Source organism: Dipodomys spectabilis, unplaced genomic scaffold, assembly GCF_019054845.1.
Source record: "Dipodomys spectabilis isolate Male_0828 unplaced genomic scaffold, ASM1905484v1 ptg000018l, whole genome shotgun sequence".
In the NCBI taxonomy this organism is placed as follows: domain Eukaryota; kingdom Metazoa; phylum Chordata; class Mammalia; order Rodentia; family Heteromyidae; genus Dipodomys; species Dipodomys spectabilis.
The window spans coordinates 1654789-1675180 of NW_024870695.1; the positions used below are offsets into that span (position 1 = coordinate 1654789).

Here is a 20392-nt window from a genome sequence, read left to right on the forward strand (position 1 = left end):
GCTGGTGGCTCATGCCTATAATCCTAGCTACTCAAGAGGCTGAGTTCTGAAGATCACGGATCAAAGTCAGCCCAGGCAGGAAAGTCCGAGACTCTAAGCCACCAAAAAGCTGAAAGCAGAGCTGTGGCTCAAGTGGTAGAGTGCCAGCTTTGAGTGGAAAAAGCAAGCAAGAGCTCAAGGACCTGAGTCCAAGCCCCAACGGCTTGTCTGTTACTCACTAGACCAGGGCTATTTCCACTATATCATATTCCTTTTTTGAGGGATTTAAAAATTCATGCCTTTCCTTTGGAGCTAGGGAAGCTGGGACAGTACTGAGGGCCCTGACGAGTATAGAGTGTGATGTGCTTAGCGTTGGGAAGACATTGAGAGACGCAGGGCAGGTCTGGCTCCCTTCTGCACTGTGCCCAGAGCCATAAATGCAGTGTGAGTCTCCCCAAGACATTCACCTTATTTATTTTTAATTTTTCTCGTGGGATAGCTGCGGGGCAAGACAGGACTGCCTTCTCTCTCTTTAAAAGTATATTTTAAAAATAAAACACAGTGTAATATACATAATAGATGTTAAAAGAATCTAGGCTATTCCTGGCAGGAAATAGTTTCCCATGTCTCTGTACCCATTCCCACAACCCCCTCCCCCTTCTTTACCCTCCTCTCCCTGGAAGGCACGACTTACTCTCTTTTTTTTTTTTTTTGTCAGTCGTGGGGCTTGAACTCTGGGCCTGGGCGCTGTCCCTCAGCTCTTCAGCTCAAGGCGAGTACTCTACCACTTGAGCTACAGCACCACTTCCGGTTTTCTGGTGGTTTATTGGAGATAGGAGTCTCACGGTCTCTCCTGCCCAGGCTGGCTTTGAACCGCGATCCTCAGATCTCAGCCTCCTGAGTAGCTAGGATTACAGGCGTGAGCCACCAGTGCCCGGCAGACTTACTCTTTTAGCTGTAGCTTCAGACTGGGATAGGGGTACTTGCACATAAGCTATGTTAGCTCCATGGGTCCACAGGAATGCTTTTAAGATGCAGGCATATGATGGTATCTTTTACTTCATTTTACTTTTCTTTGCACAGAATATTTCCCCAATTCACACATGGGAATGTTGAGGCCTCAATCAAGTGGCTCCTGCTTTGAGTCCCACAATCGATAGGTTGCTGGTCTTCAATCCTGCCCCAGCCTGGCCTTTAGAGGGTCAATGGAAGGCTGTGGAAAGGGCGACACTCTAACTTTCCTGAGCCTCAGGAACCATAACCTGCTGGGGTGTTGCCTCTCTCCAGGGAGGGACACATAATGTGTGGTGACTCTGCCAGCCTTGGGATCCCCAGAAAAACAGCCCTGGCAGAGGATGGGCCAAAGGTCATGGCTAGTCAATGCAGACTAACAGCTCTAAGCGCTCTAGGTGGGCGGACACCCAAATCCTTCAGTTCCTTGTTTGATCTTAAGGAAGTTGTCCAACGTCAGCAGCCGCTGCTGTCGCCCGGGTGGCAGCAGCCTTTGTGGCTTGTGGGCTGACCCGGCCCCTGATTCCTAGGGGGGGACAGGCCCAGGGAAATATGATGGACTTCCTAAAGAACTTGGTGGTGAGTGTCCCACTGGGGTAGGGGGAGGTGCCTGTCAGGTCCTGCTGTCTGGAGGGGCTGGGGTGGGGGGGAAACCCTTCCTACTGTCACCTGGCAGGGAGCCCCAAGTGGCTGTTTGCCTACTGTGGGGCATGGAAGCCTCCTGTCACTCAGGGAAGGAGGAGCAGAGGTCAGGGACAGAGGGGACTCTGTGTGTGTGTTAGGGGGAGGTGTGTGGGAGAACAGGTGGCTGAGTGAGGGACCAGGCCTTTCCTCACCAACTTGGAGATTTGAGGTGGGGTGCTAGTCTGAGGTAGACAGGATCCCCTGTGTGTTCCTCTGAGAAGGCTTTTGGCCCCCAGCCAGGCCCCAGGGGACTCACTGCAGGCTAAAGGCTATGCAGATGCTGGGGGCTTCCAGAGTGAGAGGGATAGAGAGACTCATCTGTTCATCTCCCACCTTTGTCTGGCCAGCCCAGCCCTGTAAGTCTAGCCCTTTTATTCTGGTAGGGGACTATGGGGTCCCCTAGTAGGGGACAGCAGAATGTGGCCAGTATGTGACCTGCGAGGAGGCTTTTCCTGGGCTGCCCAGCTAGACTGTCCTGGTGGCTCTGTGGATCCCCCATCTCAGCTCTGAGAAGTTCTTTGTGACCCTCTTGCTGTCCAGTTGAGGATGTGGGCAGGGCTCCTGCATGCATGCACCTGCTGGCTGGGGATTAGTTACTTTCTTGTCTTTCTTTCCCGTCGTTGGTTGTGTCACGCCTAGTCGTCAGCGAGCTGAGGGGAGAGGGATGTGGGTGAAGAATGACAGGATACATATTTGTGGGTTGGGTCCAGACTACCCTGTTCTAAGCCTGTATCATCACTGGCTCTGGAATGAGCGTCGCAGGGACAAATGATCCTCTGATCAGACAGGAATGGCCTGCTCTTTCAGGCTTAGGAAGGCTGAGTGACCGCTGTTTGGGGAACTGATAAGAAGAGTATGGTAGCCGGGAGGGGGGGCAGGAAGTGTGGTGAGAAGGTTGTTGAATGGTCCAGACTCGGGGTATAGGTTTATGAGGGGTTGATGTGGGCCAGGGGATGGAGAAAAGAAGGCTAGCTCTTGAGGATTTTTGTCTTGAGTTTTGGATGAGTGGAGGGAGCCGCTGGCCTGGGCAGGGGAGACTGGCTGGGGCAGAGAAAGCCTTTTGAGGAATATTTTAATTAGAGTTCTGGATTGGCCTTGGGAAATGTTGAGATGCCTATGGGATCTGCACAGGAGATACTGACTTGGCAAACCCAGGTAGATCTGGTCTTGAGTCTGGTGCTCACGTTGGGCAGGTTTCTTGACCTCTGTAACCTGCCACCTCCGCGGCCCTTCCTCCCAGAGTGCTTGGGAGACTTCTGGGGTGACATTTGTAAGGTGTCTGATTCATGGCCCAAATGCTAGCACATCACTTGGTCCCCAACAGAGGATGCCTTGGGACTTTCAAAAATGTCTCCTATCTTCTCATTTTCCATCTCCCTGAGTCCCTGTTGTTCAGAGCGGAGCTTGACATGTCTTACAGGCTGATTTGGTCAGTTATTGGGTTCGATTCATTCATAACACTGAGTTGATTAGTAATCAATTGATTATCAATGTATAAAAATCAAGAGAGCTCACATACAGATTTAGAGTTCTGGCCTATCTTTAAAATAGCAGTTATGCCAGGCACTTGTGGCTCACACCTGTAATCCTAGCTACTCAAGAGGCTGAGAATTCAGGAACGAGATTCAAAGCCAGCCCAGGCAGGAGACTCTTTTTTTTTTTTTTTTTTTGGTGTGTGGGGGGGTCCGGTTGTGGGGCCTGAACTCTGGCCTGGGCCCTGTCCCTCAGCTCTTCAGCTCAAGGCTAGCACTCTACCACGGCTAGCACTCTACCACTTGAGCCACAGCGCCACTTCCGGCTTTTTTTTCCCTGCCTATGTGGTGTTGAGGAATCGAACCCAGGGCCTCAAGCATGCAAGGCAAGCGCGCTACCACTGAGCCACCTTCCCAGCCCAGGCAGGAGACTCTTATCTCTAATTAACCACCAAAAAACAAAACAAAACAAAACAAAACAAAAAACTGGAAATGGAGCTGTGGCTCCAGTGCTAGGGCACTAACCTTGAATGAGAAAGCTAAGGGACAGTGCTCAGGCTCTGAGTTCAAGCCCCAGTACAAACATAAAACAAAACGAACTATAGCTACATTGAGCTTTTATTTCCACTTGAAGTTTATTTAGATATAATTAGTAGCTATATCTTTGGGACATTTAACAATATCTTACTCTCTCACTCTTTTTTCTTAATTGATGTGAAATTTATATAACATAAAATTAGTCATTTTGAAGTAAACAGTTTAGTGACATTTTGTACATTCACAATGTTGTGCAACCACCCCCTCTAGTTCCAAAATATTTTATTTTCATCATCTCCACCTAAACCTCCATTAACAGCTCCTTCCTGACCTCTCCTCCCCCCACCCCCAGCCCTGGCAGTCACTAGTCTGTTTTCAGTCTTTCTAGATATTTTATAGACATGGAATCATTATGCTTTGCTACAGCAAAAGAAATAGTCAACGAGGTAAAAAGGCATCCTGCAGAGTGGGAGAAAATATTTGCAAGCCATTTATTATATAGGGAAATAATTCCAAAAGATGTAAGGAATGCTTATCTCTTGATAGCAAAAAAAAAAAAAAGCCCATTAACTGATCTAAAAAAATAAAGGCTTGAAGGCTAAAGGCTTGAATAGTCATTTCTTCAAGGAAAACAAATGAGAGTTATATGAGAAGATACTCAGCACTATTAACCATCAGGGAAATAAAGCAAAAGCCACAATGAGATAGCAACTCACACCTGATAGAATGACTAGTTTAAAATAAATAAAACAACACTAAAAGATAAATGTTGGTGAGGATGTGGAGAGATTGGATTTTTTCTTTTTCTTCTTTTTTTATTTTTGGTGGTGATACTGTGGCTTGAACTGAGTGTCCTGTGATTTTGCCTGACTTTTTCACTCAAGGCTGGAGCTCACTGGGCATTGGTGGCTCATGCCTGTAATCCTAGCTATTCAGGAGGCTGAGATCTGAGGATTGAGGTTCAAAGCCGGGCAGGAAAGTCCATGAGACTCCTATCTCCAGTAAACCACTCAGAAGACTGGAAGTGGTGCAGTGGCTCAAGTGGTAGAGCACTTGCCTTGAGCAGCATTCAGGCCCAGAGTTCAAACTCTATGACCCCCCACCCCCCAAAAGAAAAGGCTGAAGTTCTACCACTGGAGCTACAACTCCACTTCTGGCTTTTTGCTGGTTAATTAGAGATAAAGAGTCTTACAGACGTTGCTGCCCATTCTGACTTCAAGCCCAGCTTCTAGCCTCCTGAATACTAGGATTATAGGTGTGAGCAACTAAGTGTCTGGCTGTTAGTGGGAATGCAAAGGCAACATAGAGGTTATTTTAAAACTTAGAAAAATGAGGCTTCGTTCTTTTGCATGTGGATATTCAGTGTTTTTAGTAACGTTTGCTGAAAAGGCCATCCAGATGCTTCAAGTTCTAGGAAGTCTGAAAACGACTTGGCACTCTTGTCAAAAATCAGCTAGAATAAGTGTATAGAGTTATCTCTGAACTCTTGATTCTATTCTGTGGATAGATTTGTCTATTATTGAGCCACTACCATGCTGTTTTGATCACTGGAGCTGTTTAGTAAGTTTTGAAATTGGGAACTGTGAGTCCTCCAACTTGGGTTTTTCCTTTTCAAGAATGTTTTTGCTTTTCTGGATTCCTTAAATTTCCAAATCAAATTTAGGGTCAGTTTTTCAGCTAGAGTTAGATAGGGACTGTATTACACATGTGGATCATAATGTTATTGTCTTCCAATCCTTGAATATGGATATCATTCCATTCATTTAGGTTGTCTTTAGGTTCTCTAACTAATGTTTTGGAGTTTTCAGTGTGTAAGTCTTTTGGTTAAATTTGTCCCTAGACATTTTGTCCTTTTTTTTTTTGTTGTTGGTTATGGGGCTTGAACTCTGGGTCTGGGTGCTGTCCCTGAGCTTTTCAGCTCAAGGCTTGTGCTCTACCATTTGAGCCACAGCGCCACTTCCAGTTTTCTGGTGGTTTATTGGAGATAAGAATCTCATGGACTTTCCTGCCCAGGCTGGCTTTGAACCATAATCCTCAGATCTCAGCCTCCTGAATAGCTAGGATGACAGGTGTGAGCCACCAGTGCCTGGCTTACTTTTTTTTTTTTTTTGGGTCCGGTCGTGGGGCCTGAACTCTGGGCCTGGGCGCTGTCCCTCAGCTCTTCAGCTCAAGGCTAGCGCTCTACCACTTGAGCCAGAGCGCCACTTCCGGCTTTTTTTTTTCTTTTTGCTTATGTGGTGCTGAGGAATTGAACCCAGGGTCTCATGCATACAAGGCAAGTGCTCTACCACTGAGCCACCTTCCCAGCCCCTGGCTTACTTTTTTTTAATGTTCCTATGAGTGGAATTGTTTGCTTGCTCTCCTTTTCAGATTGTTCATTGTCAGTGTCTGGAAACATGTCTGACTTTTGTACTCTGCAGTTTTGCTGGCTTTCTTTATTTACCCTAGTAGCTCTCTCTCTCTCTCTCTCTCCCCCCTCCCCTCTCTCTCGGATCATGTCCTTTGAAAACAGTTTTACTTTTACTTCTCCCTTCCATGGTGGTTGCTTTTTATTTCTTTATACTGGCTGGAACTTTCAGCATCCTGAATAGTACAGGTGAAAGCAGTCATCTTTATCTTGTCAGTCTTAGAAGGAGAGAAGGCTATTGACTTTCTCAGCTGATACCCATTTGTAAAAATAAAGCCCTTTGTCTTGTTGAAGAAGTTCTTCTAGTCTTAGTTTTCTGATTTTTTTTTTAAATTCTGGAAGGCAGCTTATCATTGGGGGTACCCATTGGTAACAGGGTCAGGTGTTCAAGGTAATGGGGGGGGGTGTGGGTGTTGAAGCAGGGAACAGGAGGTGAGTTGATGGTCAGAGAAGACACAGCTTTTACTAGGAGGAGCAGGGGCTTGTTAACCCCTGACTCTATCCCAAGGGGCCAACCCATCCATGACCAGACCTAAGACTTAGTGGTATCATCTTCATCTTGCTCATCAGAGTATTTATTTATTTATTTACTCATCCATCCATTCATTCATTTCTTGAGCACATGTTATGTGGAAGGCACTTCCAGCTCTAAGGGAACACCATAACCAAGACTTGCCCCAGATGGCCCTCTGTGGTCTTTCCTTTGTGGTCTTGCTGAGAAGAGATCTGACATTGTTTGTAGGCCTCAGCCTTGGTCCTAATCCTACTCACTCTTTAGATGGGGGTCTTTGAGGCAGCCACAGAACTGGGCAGCACAGTGTACTGGAGCCTCCGGCAACAGTGTACACGTCTGCTCAAGCTCCTCCCAGGAAGTGATCCCTGGGAGTCCAGCTTCCCCAGCTTTCCAGAAACCTATGTATAAAACAACAGAAACCTTTTCTTTTGGGATATCCTTCCTCTCCATGAGGACAAGAAACTTGCTGTAATCTTAGTTTTCTTCCTCCCTCAGCATTGCACATCACCTATCCACCCCTCTGCGGACCTGTGGGAGTAGATGACACCTTCTCCTTCATCCTGGGCTTGTTGTGAATTTTCTTTTTGTCATTGACTGCATGTCCTGGATTGAGAGGTCCAGGGCAAACAAGATGGTTGCTCTGGGTATCTCTGTGTGTGTGTGTGTGTTGTGTTATGCCAGGTGGTGCACACTGGTTTATGGGGTTCTGTACTACCCTGAGGGTTGGTGCTGTTAGCAGTCCCTTCCAAGGTACAGAGTACTCAGACAGCATCGTCCAGCTGTTGGAGGCAGGGTGTGACAAGGCTGCTCACATGCAGACACATTTCTCTAGAAATGGAGGAGTGGCACCTGGAGCTGGGACAGGTGGCCCCGCAGGGACATAGTGAGCGGCAGGTGGGTGGTAGGAGATGTCACTTTTCCAAGTAGAGTGAGAGCAAAGGAGGAATGAAGCGGGGTGTGTGCTGACAGGGGTCCCAAAGCTGTGTGCAATAAGGATAGAAGATCAGATAGATGGCTCCAGGGAGAAGCCAAGTCCACAAGTGAAGTGCTGTGAACCAGAACGAGGCAGGTGGGCTACTTCAGCAAAAGTACAAGGGAAAGAGAGGCTGCCACTGACCCTCTCCTAGTGTCAGCCTCATGTGTGTTTGGTTCAACTAACCTTCAGATGAAACTGCTTACATAGCAGGACTGGTGGCTCATGCCTGTAATCCTAACTACTCATGAGGCTAAGATCTGAGTGAGTATCTTGGTTTGAGCCAGCCCTGTCAAAAAAGTCCATGAGACCCTTAACTCCAATTAACTATCAAAAAGCCAGAAGTGGTGTTATGGCTCAAGTGGTAGAGTGTCAGCTTTGAGTGAAAAAGCCAAGAATGTGAGGCCTTGAGTTCAAGCCCCAGTACCACCACAAACCAACAAAACCAACAAAACAAAAACCAAAGAAGCAATCTTCACAAAAACCTGTTCTGTATTAAATACGTATGGGCTTCTTTTCTTTCTCCCCTTTCCCTCAACACCAGAGCATACCATCTAAACAGCTTTCATGTTGTATTCAATAATATCTTTTATCTCAGAGGAGATTTAAGGTGCATGAGAGTATGTGTGTGGATTATACACAGCACTGTAATATTTCAGGTAAGAGATATTTTCTTACCCATTGATTTCTGCAGAAGGTCCTGGCTCCAATCCCCCTTGGATGACACTGTCTCACACAAATGTTATAATCCTTCCATTCCTTCTACTTCATTGCCTGGGCACTGCACTGGCAGAATGGACAAGTAGGAGTGTCAGAAAAGATTTCCCAAACCTAAGTTTGCTGTGCTTCCTCGGATTGCCTCCAGCATTCTCTTCCCCAAGGACCTGCGTTGCCCTTCGGGAGGGGAGACCAGGCAGTTTCTATATTAGGAGGCGGGGAGGACAGAGGTTGAACTGGATGGAACCTCAGGGCCCAGCCTGTGACTTCCTTAGCTGAACTGGCTGTGAGATTATTTCACGGTCTACTTGACCGGCTGTTAAAGTAGAGCCCAGGGGTGGGGTGTGTGTGGGGGGAGAGGGGGAAGTGGGGGGAAATGCTGGCTGCTGCTTTGATTTGGGTGGCAACAGCTGTTGCTAATAATAAATTAGACAGCTGAGCCGACCCGGTTATTGATGAAGAGGCTGAATTCCATTCCTGTGAAAATTCAGTCCTGGTTCTTGGTAGAGGGCGATTCCTTTCCTAAGGATGCCCTGGGCAGGGCTTCAGACTTGTTGGAGACTGCCAGTGAGTCAGCGAGCATTTATTGAGTGCTTTCTGTGTGCTCTTGGTGGTGGGAAGTAGTCTCAGGGTGTGTAGATGAGGGTAGGTCTGAATGGTTTACAGCTGCTTTTCCAGGCTGGTCTGAGTCACCCTGCTTCTGGGTGGAAAAGGAATCTTGCTTGTTGCCAAGCTTGGAATGGTCCTATTGGAAAGATGAACGCATCGCTAAGTGGAGCCAGCTCAGCTGAGGCCAGCTTACCACTGACTGATTTCCGCGCCTGGGCACCGGCCCTGGAGGGTCCAGGCGCAGAAATCATCTAGCCAGCATCACCCAGTGTATTATTCATGGCTAGGGGTGAATCATGGCCTTGTTTTCTTACCTCCTGTACCAGCCTCAAGGCCATTGGCTTCTTCATCCAGGAAACACACACTCATCTTCCACAGTCATCCCAAAACACCATCCCTGGGAGGATGGCCAAAGACAAGAAGAGCGAAAGTACCCTAAAGCCCAGCAGGGCGAAAGCCTGCTTCCCCAACAAGCTTTCCGATCGTTCTTGCTAACAGATGCTGTTGACTGGAGTGTTTGCTGTGGCCCAGGCCCTGGCTGGACACTTCCTGTACATTTTATCATTTCATCCACATGAAAGCTCTGGAAGTCGGGGATTATTTGATTCAGTTCTCAAGGGAGGAAATTAAGAGAACAGTTAAGCAAGAGTAATATATACCAGGCCCCACACAGAGAAGGTCAGCCATTCCCCGGACCTAGGCTTCACCATTGGGCTCTTCTCTCCTGTCTTTCTTCTTCACCCAGTCTGCTCTGCAGATGAAGCCTGAGTACTGGCTGTCAGAATCCTCCCAGGCCTAGACCCCAACTCTCCTTTTCCACCCGGGTGATCTTTGGGAAGTATGACGCATACGGTTCCCATTGACTGAGTACCACTCCTGCTTCATCCTTCTCTATCAAGCAATCTCTTTTTGTTCTCTCTCTGTTTTGGTGTTGGTACTGGAGCTTGAACTCAGGGCCTCACTTTGTTGCTTGCCTCTTATGCTCAAGGCAAGTGCTCTACTACTTGAGCTATACCTCCACTCCCCTAAATGATTTCTCTTTACCCTACAACTTCTCCTTAGGTTCCTGGGTCTTTGATGGTGTGTTGGTTGAAGATGTGTCTGCACATTCTTTGATAGTTCTTTAAGAGGCGAGACATAATTCTTCTTCCCTTGAGGTAGGCTGGATTTGGACCCTTGCTGTTAATAAATAGATAAATTGGAAGCGATGGAGTATGATGATGTTTCATTGAGAAGACTTTCATGGTTGGGCGCCAGTAGCTCACACCTGTAATTCTAGCTACTCTGGAGGCTGAGATCTGAGGATCACAGTTCAAAGTCACCCCAGACAAGAAGGTGCGTGAAAGACTTATTACCAGTGAACTACTAGCAGAAAGCCAGAAGTGGAGCTGTGGTTCAAGTAGTAGAGCACCAGCCCTGAGTGAAAAAGTCAAGAGAAGATGCCCTGAGTTCAAGTCCCAGTACTGACACAAAAGACAAAAAAAATTTTAAAGAAGCAATTCTTTTGGGTCCTTCTACTCAGCCTGTATGTGCCTCCAAAAATGCCCTTTTATACTTAATTGAAAAAATAGGGATCATCTTATTCACAACCCTGTGTTTCCTATTTACTGATGCGTTGTGAATCTTCGCGCTAGCCTAATTCATACAGATCTCTTCCAGATTTCATCATGCAGACATGGGGTGTGCTCTCCTGAGTTATTTGTCCCCCTCCCACATTGTGTGTGTGTGTGTGTGTGTGTGTGTGTGTGTGTGTGTGTATCTACCTCCCATAAGCAATGCCGTGACAAACATTCTTGCATATGTGTCTTTGTGTAGTTGCTCAACTATCACCTCAGGGTAAATTCCCTAGAATACCCAGGTTTCTTAGATGAAAGGATGCAAACATTTTTAAGACTTTGGGCACACAGTGACGCAGATTGCTCTTTAGAAAGATCATACACATTTACCTGCTATTCCTGTGCCCTTGGCTCATGTCCTTGCCAACACTGGCCAGTCTGATAGATGGAAGATGTGATCTTATTATCTGTCACCTCAGTTCTTTTAATAACTAGCGTGGCTGGGCATGTTGCCATGTGCTTGTTTCTGCTGGAGTAGTTGGTTCATGTCCTTTGCACATTTTTTGTTACCCTTATGTATTTAAAGTCTAATTACACATGTAGCATGGGTCTGCATGTTGGTGAAGTAGGCCAAATATAAAGCTCAACTTCCCTGCTGCTCTCATCCTCCATTTTTTTTTTTTTTTTTTTTTGGGTCGGTTGTGGGGCTTGCACCCTGAGCCTGGGCTTTGTCCCTTAGCTCTTCAGCTCAAGGTTAGTGCTTGACCACTTGAGCCACAACGCCACTTCTGGTTTTCTGAGTGGTTTATTGGAGATAAGAGTCTCACGGACTTTCCTGCCTAGGCTGGTTTTGAACCATGATCCTCAGCTCTCAGCTTCCTAAGTAGCTAGCATTTCAGGCATGAGCTACCGGTACCCGGCTTCTTATCCTCCTTTTTGGGTATGATATACTCTTTTTTGCTTATTTGACTTTACCGCTTGGGCCATACCCCCAGCCCCAATTTTTTTCCTATTTATTTTGGACTGTGAATAGAAGTTATTCACAAACTTTTCTGCCTGGGTTGACCGTGAACCACTATCCTTTAGATGTCAGCCTCCTGAGTAGCTAGGGTTGCAGGCTTAGTGTCCAGCTTTAATAGTTAAATATTTATTCTTCCAAATCATTTTATGCATGTATACACATGTAAGTAGGTTTTGATTTTACTTTTAAGGTTGTTGTTACAAGAGTGGGGCAGTAGTCCATGTGGTATCGTTTAATTTGCTTCCTCTCCCAAGTTAATGTGCCTTGGAACATATTTTCTGTAACCAATACAAATCTATTGCTTTTTTGTTTTTTTGTCAGTAATGGGGCTTGAACTCAAGGCCTAGGTGCTGACCCTGAGCTCTTTTGCTCAAGGCTAGTGCTCAAGGCTACCGCTTTGAGTCACATCACCACTTTCGGTTTTCTGATGGTTAATTGGAGATGAGAGTCTCACAGACTTTCTTGCCTGGGCTGGGTTTGAACCACAACCCTCAGATCTTAGCCTCTTAAATAGCTGGTATTACAGGTGTGAGCCACCAGCACCTAGATTTCTATTTCGCTTTTGAATGTTTGCATAGTTTTATTCTTTTTGGACAGTGATGTTGATTTTACATACCATAACATCACCCATTAAAAGTGTATAATTGTGTGGGTTTTGATACAGCTGCAGAGTTGGGTCACCATCACCACAATCAGTGTAGAACATTCTAGCACTTTGAAAAGAAATATGGTATCTTTTACCTCTCACCCTTCTAGGTTCCCAACCCTGTCAGTCTCAAGCAACCACTAATCTACTTACTGTCTCTATGGATTTGGCTGTTCTGGACATTTCATATGAATGGAATAATTTAATATGCAGTTTTTATGTTTGTTATTTCAAAGTGCATCCATGTTGTAGCATGTGACAGTACTTAGTTCCTTTTTACAGCTGAATACTATTCCAGTGTATGGATGTGCTACATTTGGTTATCCATTAATGGACTTTTGGCTATTGTGAATAATGCAGCTGTGAACATCCGAACACAAGTATTCATTTGGTTGCTGTTTATTGTTTTTTCAGATATACACAGAAAAAGAATTTCTGGGTCATGACAACTCTAAGTTTTCAAGAAACCATGGAGGCTGGGTCATGTTACATTTCTTTGAGCAATCTGAAGGTTCCAATGTCCCTACATCTTTGCCCACACTAATTTTATGTATTTAAAAAAATTATAGTGGTCTGTGTGGAAACTCATTGTGGTTTCGTTGGTAATTCCTGGTGATTAATGACATTGAGGCTTTTTATGAACCTACTGTCCGTTTGTGCTCTGTGTGTGTGTGTGTGTGTGTGTGTGAAAGAGAAAGGGGGGGAAGATCTATTCAAGTCTGAATAGATTCCTATCTCCCCCTTTTTTGGTCATACTGGGATTTGAACTCAGGGTCTTGTACTTGCTAGACAGACACTTTTCCATTTGAGCCATACCCTTGTTCTTTGCTTTAGTTACATTTGCATAAGGTCTTGCATCTCGCCCAGCTTAGCCTGAACTTTGATCTTATTCTCCCCACGTAGCTGGGATAACAGGCATGGTGCCCAGATTTTTATTGGTGTGATGGGATTTCACAAACTTTTGTTTTTCCTGGGCTGGCCTTGAACCACGGTCCTCCTGATCTTGGCCTCTCATGTAGCTGGGATGACAGGCACCTGTCACCACACTCAGCTGTGATTTAGATGGTAGTCTGGCCCAGGCTGGCCACCAACTACAATCCTCCTGATTTCTACCCAGTTAGTTAGGATTACATGCCTGAGCCCCCATACTCAGATTCTTTGCTCATTTTAAAATGTAGTTATCTTTTTAAATTATTGAATTGTTGGAGTTCTTTATATAGTGTATATACAAGTCCCTTACCAGATATATGGTTTGCAAATATTTCCTACTATTCTGTAGACTATATTTTTTATAGTGGTCATGAGGATTAGTATTAATTCTTCTTTAAATGTTTTCTATTAATTAATTAATTAATTATGCTGGTCCTGGAGCTTGAACTCAGGGCCTGGGCCTTGAGCCTCTCTGTGCTCAATGCTAGCACTCTACCACTTGAGCCACAGCACTACTTCTGCCTTTTTCTGTTTATGTGGAATTGAACCCAGGGTTTCATGCATGTGAGGCAAGCACTGTACCACTAAGCCACACTCTCAGCCCTTGTTTTCTATTTTTAAATATTTAAAAAAGTTAAATATTTGCTAGAATTCACAAATAAGGGCATCTGGGTCTAAGATTCTCTTTTTTTTCCTTTTTCTTTTTTTGCCGGTCATGGGGCCTAAACTCTGGGTCTGGGTGCTGTCCCTCAGCTCTTCAGCTCAAGGTTAGCGTTCTACCACTTGAGCCAGAGTGCCACTTCTGTCTTTTTCTGCTTATGTGGTGCTGAGGAATCGAAACCAGGGCCTCATACATGCAAAGCAAGCACTCTACCACTGATCCACCTTCCCAGCCCCAGGTCTAGGATTTTCTTTATGGATAGTTTTTTTGTTCACTAATTCAATCTCTTTGTTATATTTCTTTTTCTTTTTTTAGTCAGTCATAGTGTTTGAACTCAGGGCCTTGGCACTGTCCCTGAGCTCTTTTTGCTCAAGGCTAGCACTCTACCACTTTGAGCCAAAGCGCCACTTCTGGTTTTCTGGTGGTTAGTTGGGAATAAGTGTTTCATGGCCTTTCCTGCTAGGGCTGGCTTTGAACCATTATCCTCAGATCTCAGCCTGCTGAGTATCTAGGATTACAGGTGTGAGCCACCAGCGTCTGGTTATACTTCTTTTGTGTGTGTGTGTGTGTGTGTGTGTGTGTGTGTGTGTGTGTGTGTGTGTGTGTGTGTGTGTGTGTGTGTGTGTGTACCAAAGCTGGAATTTGAACTTGGAGCCTGGGTGCTGTGTTTTAGCTTTGTTTGTTTAAGGCTGGTGACCTACTACTTGAGCCACAAGTTCACTTCCAGCTTTTTGGTGGTGGATTGGAGGTAAGAATCTTACAGATTTTCCTGCCTGGACTGACTTTGAACCATGGTCCTCAGATCTCAGTCTCCTGAGTAGCTAGGATTCTCTGCAATAGTCCAGCTATTTGTAGTATTTCTTTTTGAGTCAGTTTGATAGTATTTTCCTAGTAATTTGTTCATTTTACCTATCTAATTTATTTACTGAGGGTTGTGTGTACTATTTGCATTTTCTCCTGTGAATGTAGTTTAACCAATTTTTAAAAATACAGATTGGCATTTCCATTTGTGAAGTTGTCTCCAAACAATGCAGCAGTGAATATGCTACATGTCTTTATATGCATGCAGAAGTGTGCTAAGCTATAGATCACTAGCACTGTAGTTACTGGACTGGACGTGTGTACATTTCAGATGTCTTGTCTTTTCCATCCACCTTTCTATCTTTGTGTATTCGTGTGAGCTCTCTCTATTGACAATCCCGGTCTCCTGGAGACTAGAATTGGTGAGAACGCCCTGTGCAGCTGGTGCATTTGTATTTAGAGCAAGTGGAAAAACTATACTTGGGATCTGCTTATTTGGTTGCTTCTCTGGTCAAAAGTATTGGGTATGGGTACCCCAAGCCCTGTGCTGGACATCTTGACTTTATTGTTGGCCTGAAAACATCCCACAGCCATGTTCTGCTGGGGTCTGAGTGCACCTGGGCACTTCGGGAACCTTGGCTTTTTCCAGAGGCCCCACTGCCCCTTGCCAAGACAGAGATGGAGTAGCTGCTCTCCTGGGGGCCAGGGCCAGCCCAGGCCTGTTTTTATTTCCTCTTTTGTTGATGGTGTGTTCTGGGCCTCAAGCTCTGCAGAGGCAACAATCAAATTATCTTTCCTCTTGACCTGAATGAACCTGGTCCCTGGGGAAGCCGGGCCTGGGTTTCCAGATAGTTGAGCCAGAGACTTTACCAGCCCTGCACCCACCTGACTTTCTCACCCACCTGATTTATATCTTTCAGTCAGCGGAGTTCTTCGAGATGCTGGAGAAAATGCAGGTAAGCATCACCCATGTGGGAGGCTGTGCAGACCTGGGGGTGGGGCGTGGCAAGACACCAGGAGGAGCTTTGGGGAAAGGGGCCGCTCAGCCCCTACAACTGAGACCATTCATGGCTGAGCAGTATAGAGCCCTTGGGAAGACTGCAGCCTGGGGACCAAAGAGGGTACCATGTGCCCCATGGGATGGGGGGGGGGGGGAGAAATGCTTGGAAGGGAATTTCTTCTTTGAGTGGGCTGGAAAGGAAGCTTGCAAAGGCCAGCCCTGTCTCAGTGGTATCAGTCATCTTTGGGAGGCAGAGCCACAGCTGGGAGGCAGTCCTGAGTTCAAATCCAGATTGGACACACACTCACAAAGGTTCCTTACCATTTTCAAGTCACCTTTATAATTTTTGTTGTTGGTTGTGGGGCCTGGGCGCTGTCCCTCAGCTCTTCAGCTCCAAGCTAGCATTCTACCACTTGAGCCACAGCGCCACTTCCGGCTTTTTTTCTTTTTGCTTATGTGGTGCTGAGGAATCGAACCCAGGGCCTCAGGCATGCAAGACAAGCGCTCTACCACTGAGCCACCTTCCCAGCCCCTCAAGTCACTTTAAATAAATAAGAATACACATGTCCACTGACAGTGAAATGAGGTTTAGCCTCCAGCCTCAAACTCCAGGGTCCCACATGTCAGGTTCCAACACACCAATATAGAGAGCAAGAAAAAGGGGAGGAAGAGAAAAGCGGTTTAGTATGAAGCATAGTACTATGAAAAGAACTTAGTACTTGAACTTCAGCCTGGAAAGAAGCTAAGTAATAGTACTTCAGCCCATTTGTAGTGTACAGACATGAGCTTAAGGCTTAAACAGAGAAAGAATGGGTGCAGAGTTGTGCATAGACAGTCCTAGTCCAAGGATTGCCTGGTTGATCCGTTATCCTAGTTCTAATTTTGGAAGGGATTTCTCTCAAAGAAGAAGTTATTGCCATTATCAGCTGTGATTGATACTAGCTGGACAGGACAGTCTGGGTGGACAAGCAAGTCATTGCTGCCTAGTTTGTGATCTGTCCTGAGGAGGTTGGCTGTTGCATTCCTTGTGGGGGTAGATGTTAGAGAGTAGACCTGCCCTTCTTGGACTCCAAGGTGAAGGGCTTCAAGGTGGGTGGTTCAGAGCAGAGTCAGATACAAAACTAGGGACTGAGATACCATATCCTCAGTGAAATCATAGGCCAAAGTAAGGTGTCAGCACTTTTTTTGTGTGCAGGTACTAGGGCTTGAACTCAGGGCCTGATACTTTTGTATAGTTCTTTTCATTCAAGACTGGTACTCCACCATTTGAGCTATGTATGCCTCCACTTCCAGCCTTTTGGTGGCCAATCAGAGATAAGAGTTCTCATGGTCTTTTACTGCCCAGGTTAGCTTTGAACCACCATCCTCAGATCTCAGCCTTTTAAGTAGCTAGGATTACAGCTGTGAACCACCGGTACCTGGCCCCCCTCACCTATTTTTCAATTTTTTATTTTTAGTAGCTTTCAGTGGGCCATCTCATACCATCTTTGTGGAGGGTTCTTTGTTATCACAATCCATGTCTGCAGGCCCAAAAGCTGTAGGTTAAATCCAACACACATTGGGTGTGGGGGAATTGTGGCTGTACCACTTAAGTAGAGGTGTTTGCCTCCTGTTCTTCCCTGAACAATACAGTCTAATAACCGTTGACACAAGTCTGCATCCATTAGGTCATAGATGTAATCTAGAGATGGTTTAAAATAACAGGAGGACGATGTAGGTCTGAGGAAAACACCAGGCCACTTTGTATCAGGGAACTGAGTATTTGAGATTAAAAAAAAATTATCCATGGGGTTTTTTTTTTTTTGGAGCCAACAAATTCTATTGCTCTAGGGGGTGTGAGCAGAGGTACGTTTCATTGATATTTCATGCACTTCTTCAAGATCAGAGATGGATAGGCATTCATTGATCCTGAAAAGGTCTCCACATGTGGGCATGCTAATGTTCTTCCCATACCCTTGGTGAGAAAACTGAGGTCCAGCTATTATTCCATAAAGCATGGAAGGGTGCATGGCTACTTAGTGCTTCAGCCAGAGGGCTTGGCTGTAGTGTGACAGTACTTCCCATCCTGAGTCAATGAGGAATATTCTATACTGAGGGTCTGGAAGCTTCAGGATGGAGTAGCATCTAGGGGTGATCCTGAGTTGCTGAAGGAGCTATCCCTGAGGGTGAGGAGGGGGTGGAGGGATTGTTGGAGGGAGAGAGATTATTGGTGCTTGGGGTGTTACTAGGAGTACGTTATTAAGACTCTCTTCTGCACCCAGCAGTGTGTGGACCCCAATTCATTCTATTTGCACCAGGAAGTTATAAACCAGTCTCCAAAACAGGGCCCACACGTGTGTTGCTGAGTGGTGGAAGACAGAATATAATTAATGGCTCAACTGCTTGAAGCAAAGCTGGGATTTTCCCCTCAAGCCAATGAGATCCTGACAGGCTAGTGGGGGGGTGGGCTCAGCAGCTCCTCTACCTCCTTGAGGGTTCCTCCTGCAACTTTCCTGTTCTCAGCCCCACCTGGAGGCCTCTCCTCCCCCAGAAAGGGAGCGAGGAAACCCAAGTTCAGTGTGTAAGAGTTTCTCATGTGTCCCCCGAGAAGGCTCACAGTTTCCAGAAGATGTCTTAGGGGAAGGGCCAGTGGTGAAGCACTGCGTGGAGTGGCAGGATTTCTATCTTGGGTGTGGGCTCCATCTTTCCTCATTAAGTCATTGTGGAAGCCGAGCCCCAGAGCAGTTTAAGAGCCTGCGTCCCACTTGCTAATTGTGAAGAACTAAAACTAGGATTCTTGATCCCTGACTCCCAGCTCCAGAATCTAGGAATTGAAGGAGGTCACCCTCATTAAGTGGGGCTGGAGCCCCTGTGAAACAGGAGGGGATAGGGGTACAAGCTTTAGATCTTTCTGTCTTGGGTTTAAGTCTCAGACTGACAGTCTGTTAATTGAGTAAGTTTGGTCAACCGGCTCTCCCTCTCTGAGCCTCCAAGTCTTCAAGGGAGGGAGAGGGGAGAAGAGGAAGCCATGACAGGTTAATAAGAAGAATACATGGAGGAGAGAGAGCCCGGCTTGAGGCAGGGGTCCCATGGTGGGGGAGGGGAGGGAAGGAGGAAGGGAGGCAGTGGCCCAGAGTTCTGAGGGAGGTCTGTGCTCAGCCCTAGGACTGTTCCCAAACAGCCATGACTCATGAAAGACCAAACAAACTCCTGACATCACTCTCCTCTGCCCCCTTCCCCATTTGCCAATCTGGACAAAGTGTACGGGGCCACCCAGGTGGTTTTCTGCCTGTGTGTGAGAAACACCTGTCTGGTGGGTGGGGCCCTCCCACACCTTCCTGAACAGTGTGTCTCCAGGTTGACTCAGCCAAGAAGTCCAGAGATGCAGCATAAACCCACCCAGCAGTGGGCCCTGCTGCTGTATGGGAAGCATGGAGTGTGGGCATACACCTGGTGGGCAGGGAGCCTGCTTTCAAGTCCTAGCCCTGACACTCACTAGCTTAGGCATACAGCCTCTTCTAGAGCCTCCGTTTCCCCGCTAGTGGAAAGGTGATGTGAGGGCCAGGGAAGGGCTGCTTCCTACTCTTCCCCCTCCAGAGGGGACTGTTATTTCCCCCCCTAGTTTGTTCTCCCAGTCCATACCCTCCCCTGATTTCTCAAACACCCCATGTTCCCCACTTGAGTGACCTAGGTGGGTCAGAACCTGGCTGTAGGGCTACTGGACAGGGAGTTGCTCCCAGAAGTGAATTTCCCAGGCACCTACAAGTGGACTTCTTTAATCTAGTCCCAGGCTTTGAATCTGACCTTGCAGTAGCAGTGTTTCTTGCTTCTGTCGGATCAGGGGTTTGAGATATAGATGGAGAGGCTGTGATAGGAAGCACTATAGGTCAATGACAGGAAGCTCTCAGTGGGATGAGGACCAGGACCAGGCTTCCTGTCTGCCACCTGCAGGCCGACCCACCTGCGGGACACAAAAGCTCAGGGTTGGCTCTTACGCTGGCAGACTCATTTCCTTCTTTCCCCTTTGCCTGATACCTATGGGGACCTAGAGAAGATACTTAAGCTTCAGCATGCTGCTGCTGCCAAGCCATGGCACTATTAACGCATAGCATCTACTGTCTGTCAGTCAGTGTTCAAGGGCTTCACCTGTTCTCAGCCTTCAGCCCTCACTGCAGTGTGAGAAGCTGTTGGCATTCCCATTTTGCAGACAGGACCATGAGCTACACCGAGGTTTTTGTGACTTGCCCGTCAGACTAATATCAGTGTTTGTATTTGTCATATAAACCCAGGTGATCTGGCTCAAGTTCAAGTTCATGGTTTTGTGTGTGTGTGTGTGTGTGTGTGTGTGTGTGTGTGTGTGTGTGCCATTACTGTGGTTTGAACTCAGGGCCTTGCACTCTTTTTTTTTGCTCAAAACTAGTACTCTTCCACTTGAGCCACAGCTCCACTTCTTTGTAGCTTTTTTTGCTGATTAATAGGAGATAAGAGTCTCATTCACTTTCCTGCTCCAGCTGGTTTTGAACCAAGATCCTTCGATCTTGAGTAGCTTCTTGAGTAGCTAGGTGTGAGTGGCTGATACCCAGCACAAAGTTCGTGTTCTTAGCCAGCTGCTCTGATGCCTCATCTGGGGTTACTTTAAGGGCTGACAGCAAGCAGGGATGGGAGGTGTAAGGGCTTCCATACCTGCCAGCTCTTGCACTCTGGTCATCACTATCCCCAAGCAAGGTGCCTCAGAACCCTTGCAATGGGCCCTTTTTGTGATCTTTGCTTCCACGAATCTTCTCTTCCTTGGTTCCACAGGGGATCAAGCTTGAAGAACAGAGGCCAGGACCCCAGAAGAACAAGGTGGGCTGGGGGTGGCAGGTGGGCTGGGTGGGGGAGAGGGACAGAGGGCA

General features: G+C 46.6%; 1 protein-coding gene across 4 annotated transcripts in view; it reads left to right on the forward strand.

Moving 5' to 3' along the window:
* The window catches only part of Rap1gap2 (RAP1 GTPase activating protein 2), a 174024-nt gene that overhangs the window by 106793 nt on the left and 46839 nt on the right, over window positions 1–20392 (forward strand). For 3 of the 4 annotated variants that reach the window (XR_006146740.1, XM_042673926.1, XM_042673923.1), the window contains 2 exons: window positions 15439–15474; window positions 20298–20342. Coding sequence is in view for 3 of the 4 variants with exons in the window: in XM_042673926.1 (XP_042529860.1) it covers window positions 15439–15474; window positions 20298–20342 (81 nt within the window). In the remaining variant the exon portion in view is untranslated. The remainder of the gene's footprint in view (window positions 1–15438; window positions 15475–20297; window positions 20343–20392) is intronic. The other variant, XM_042673927.1, reaches the window with a different exon arrangement.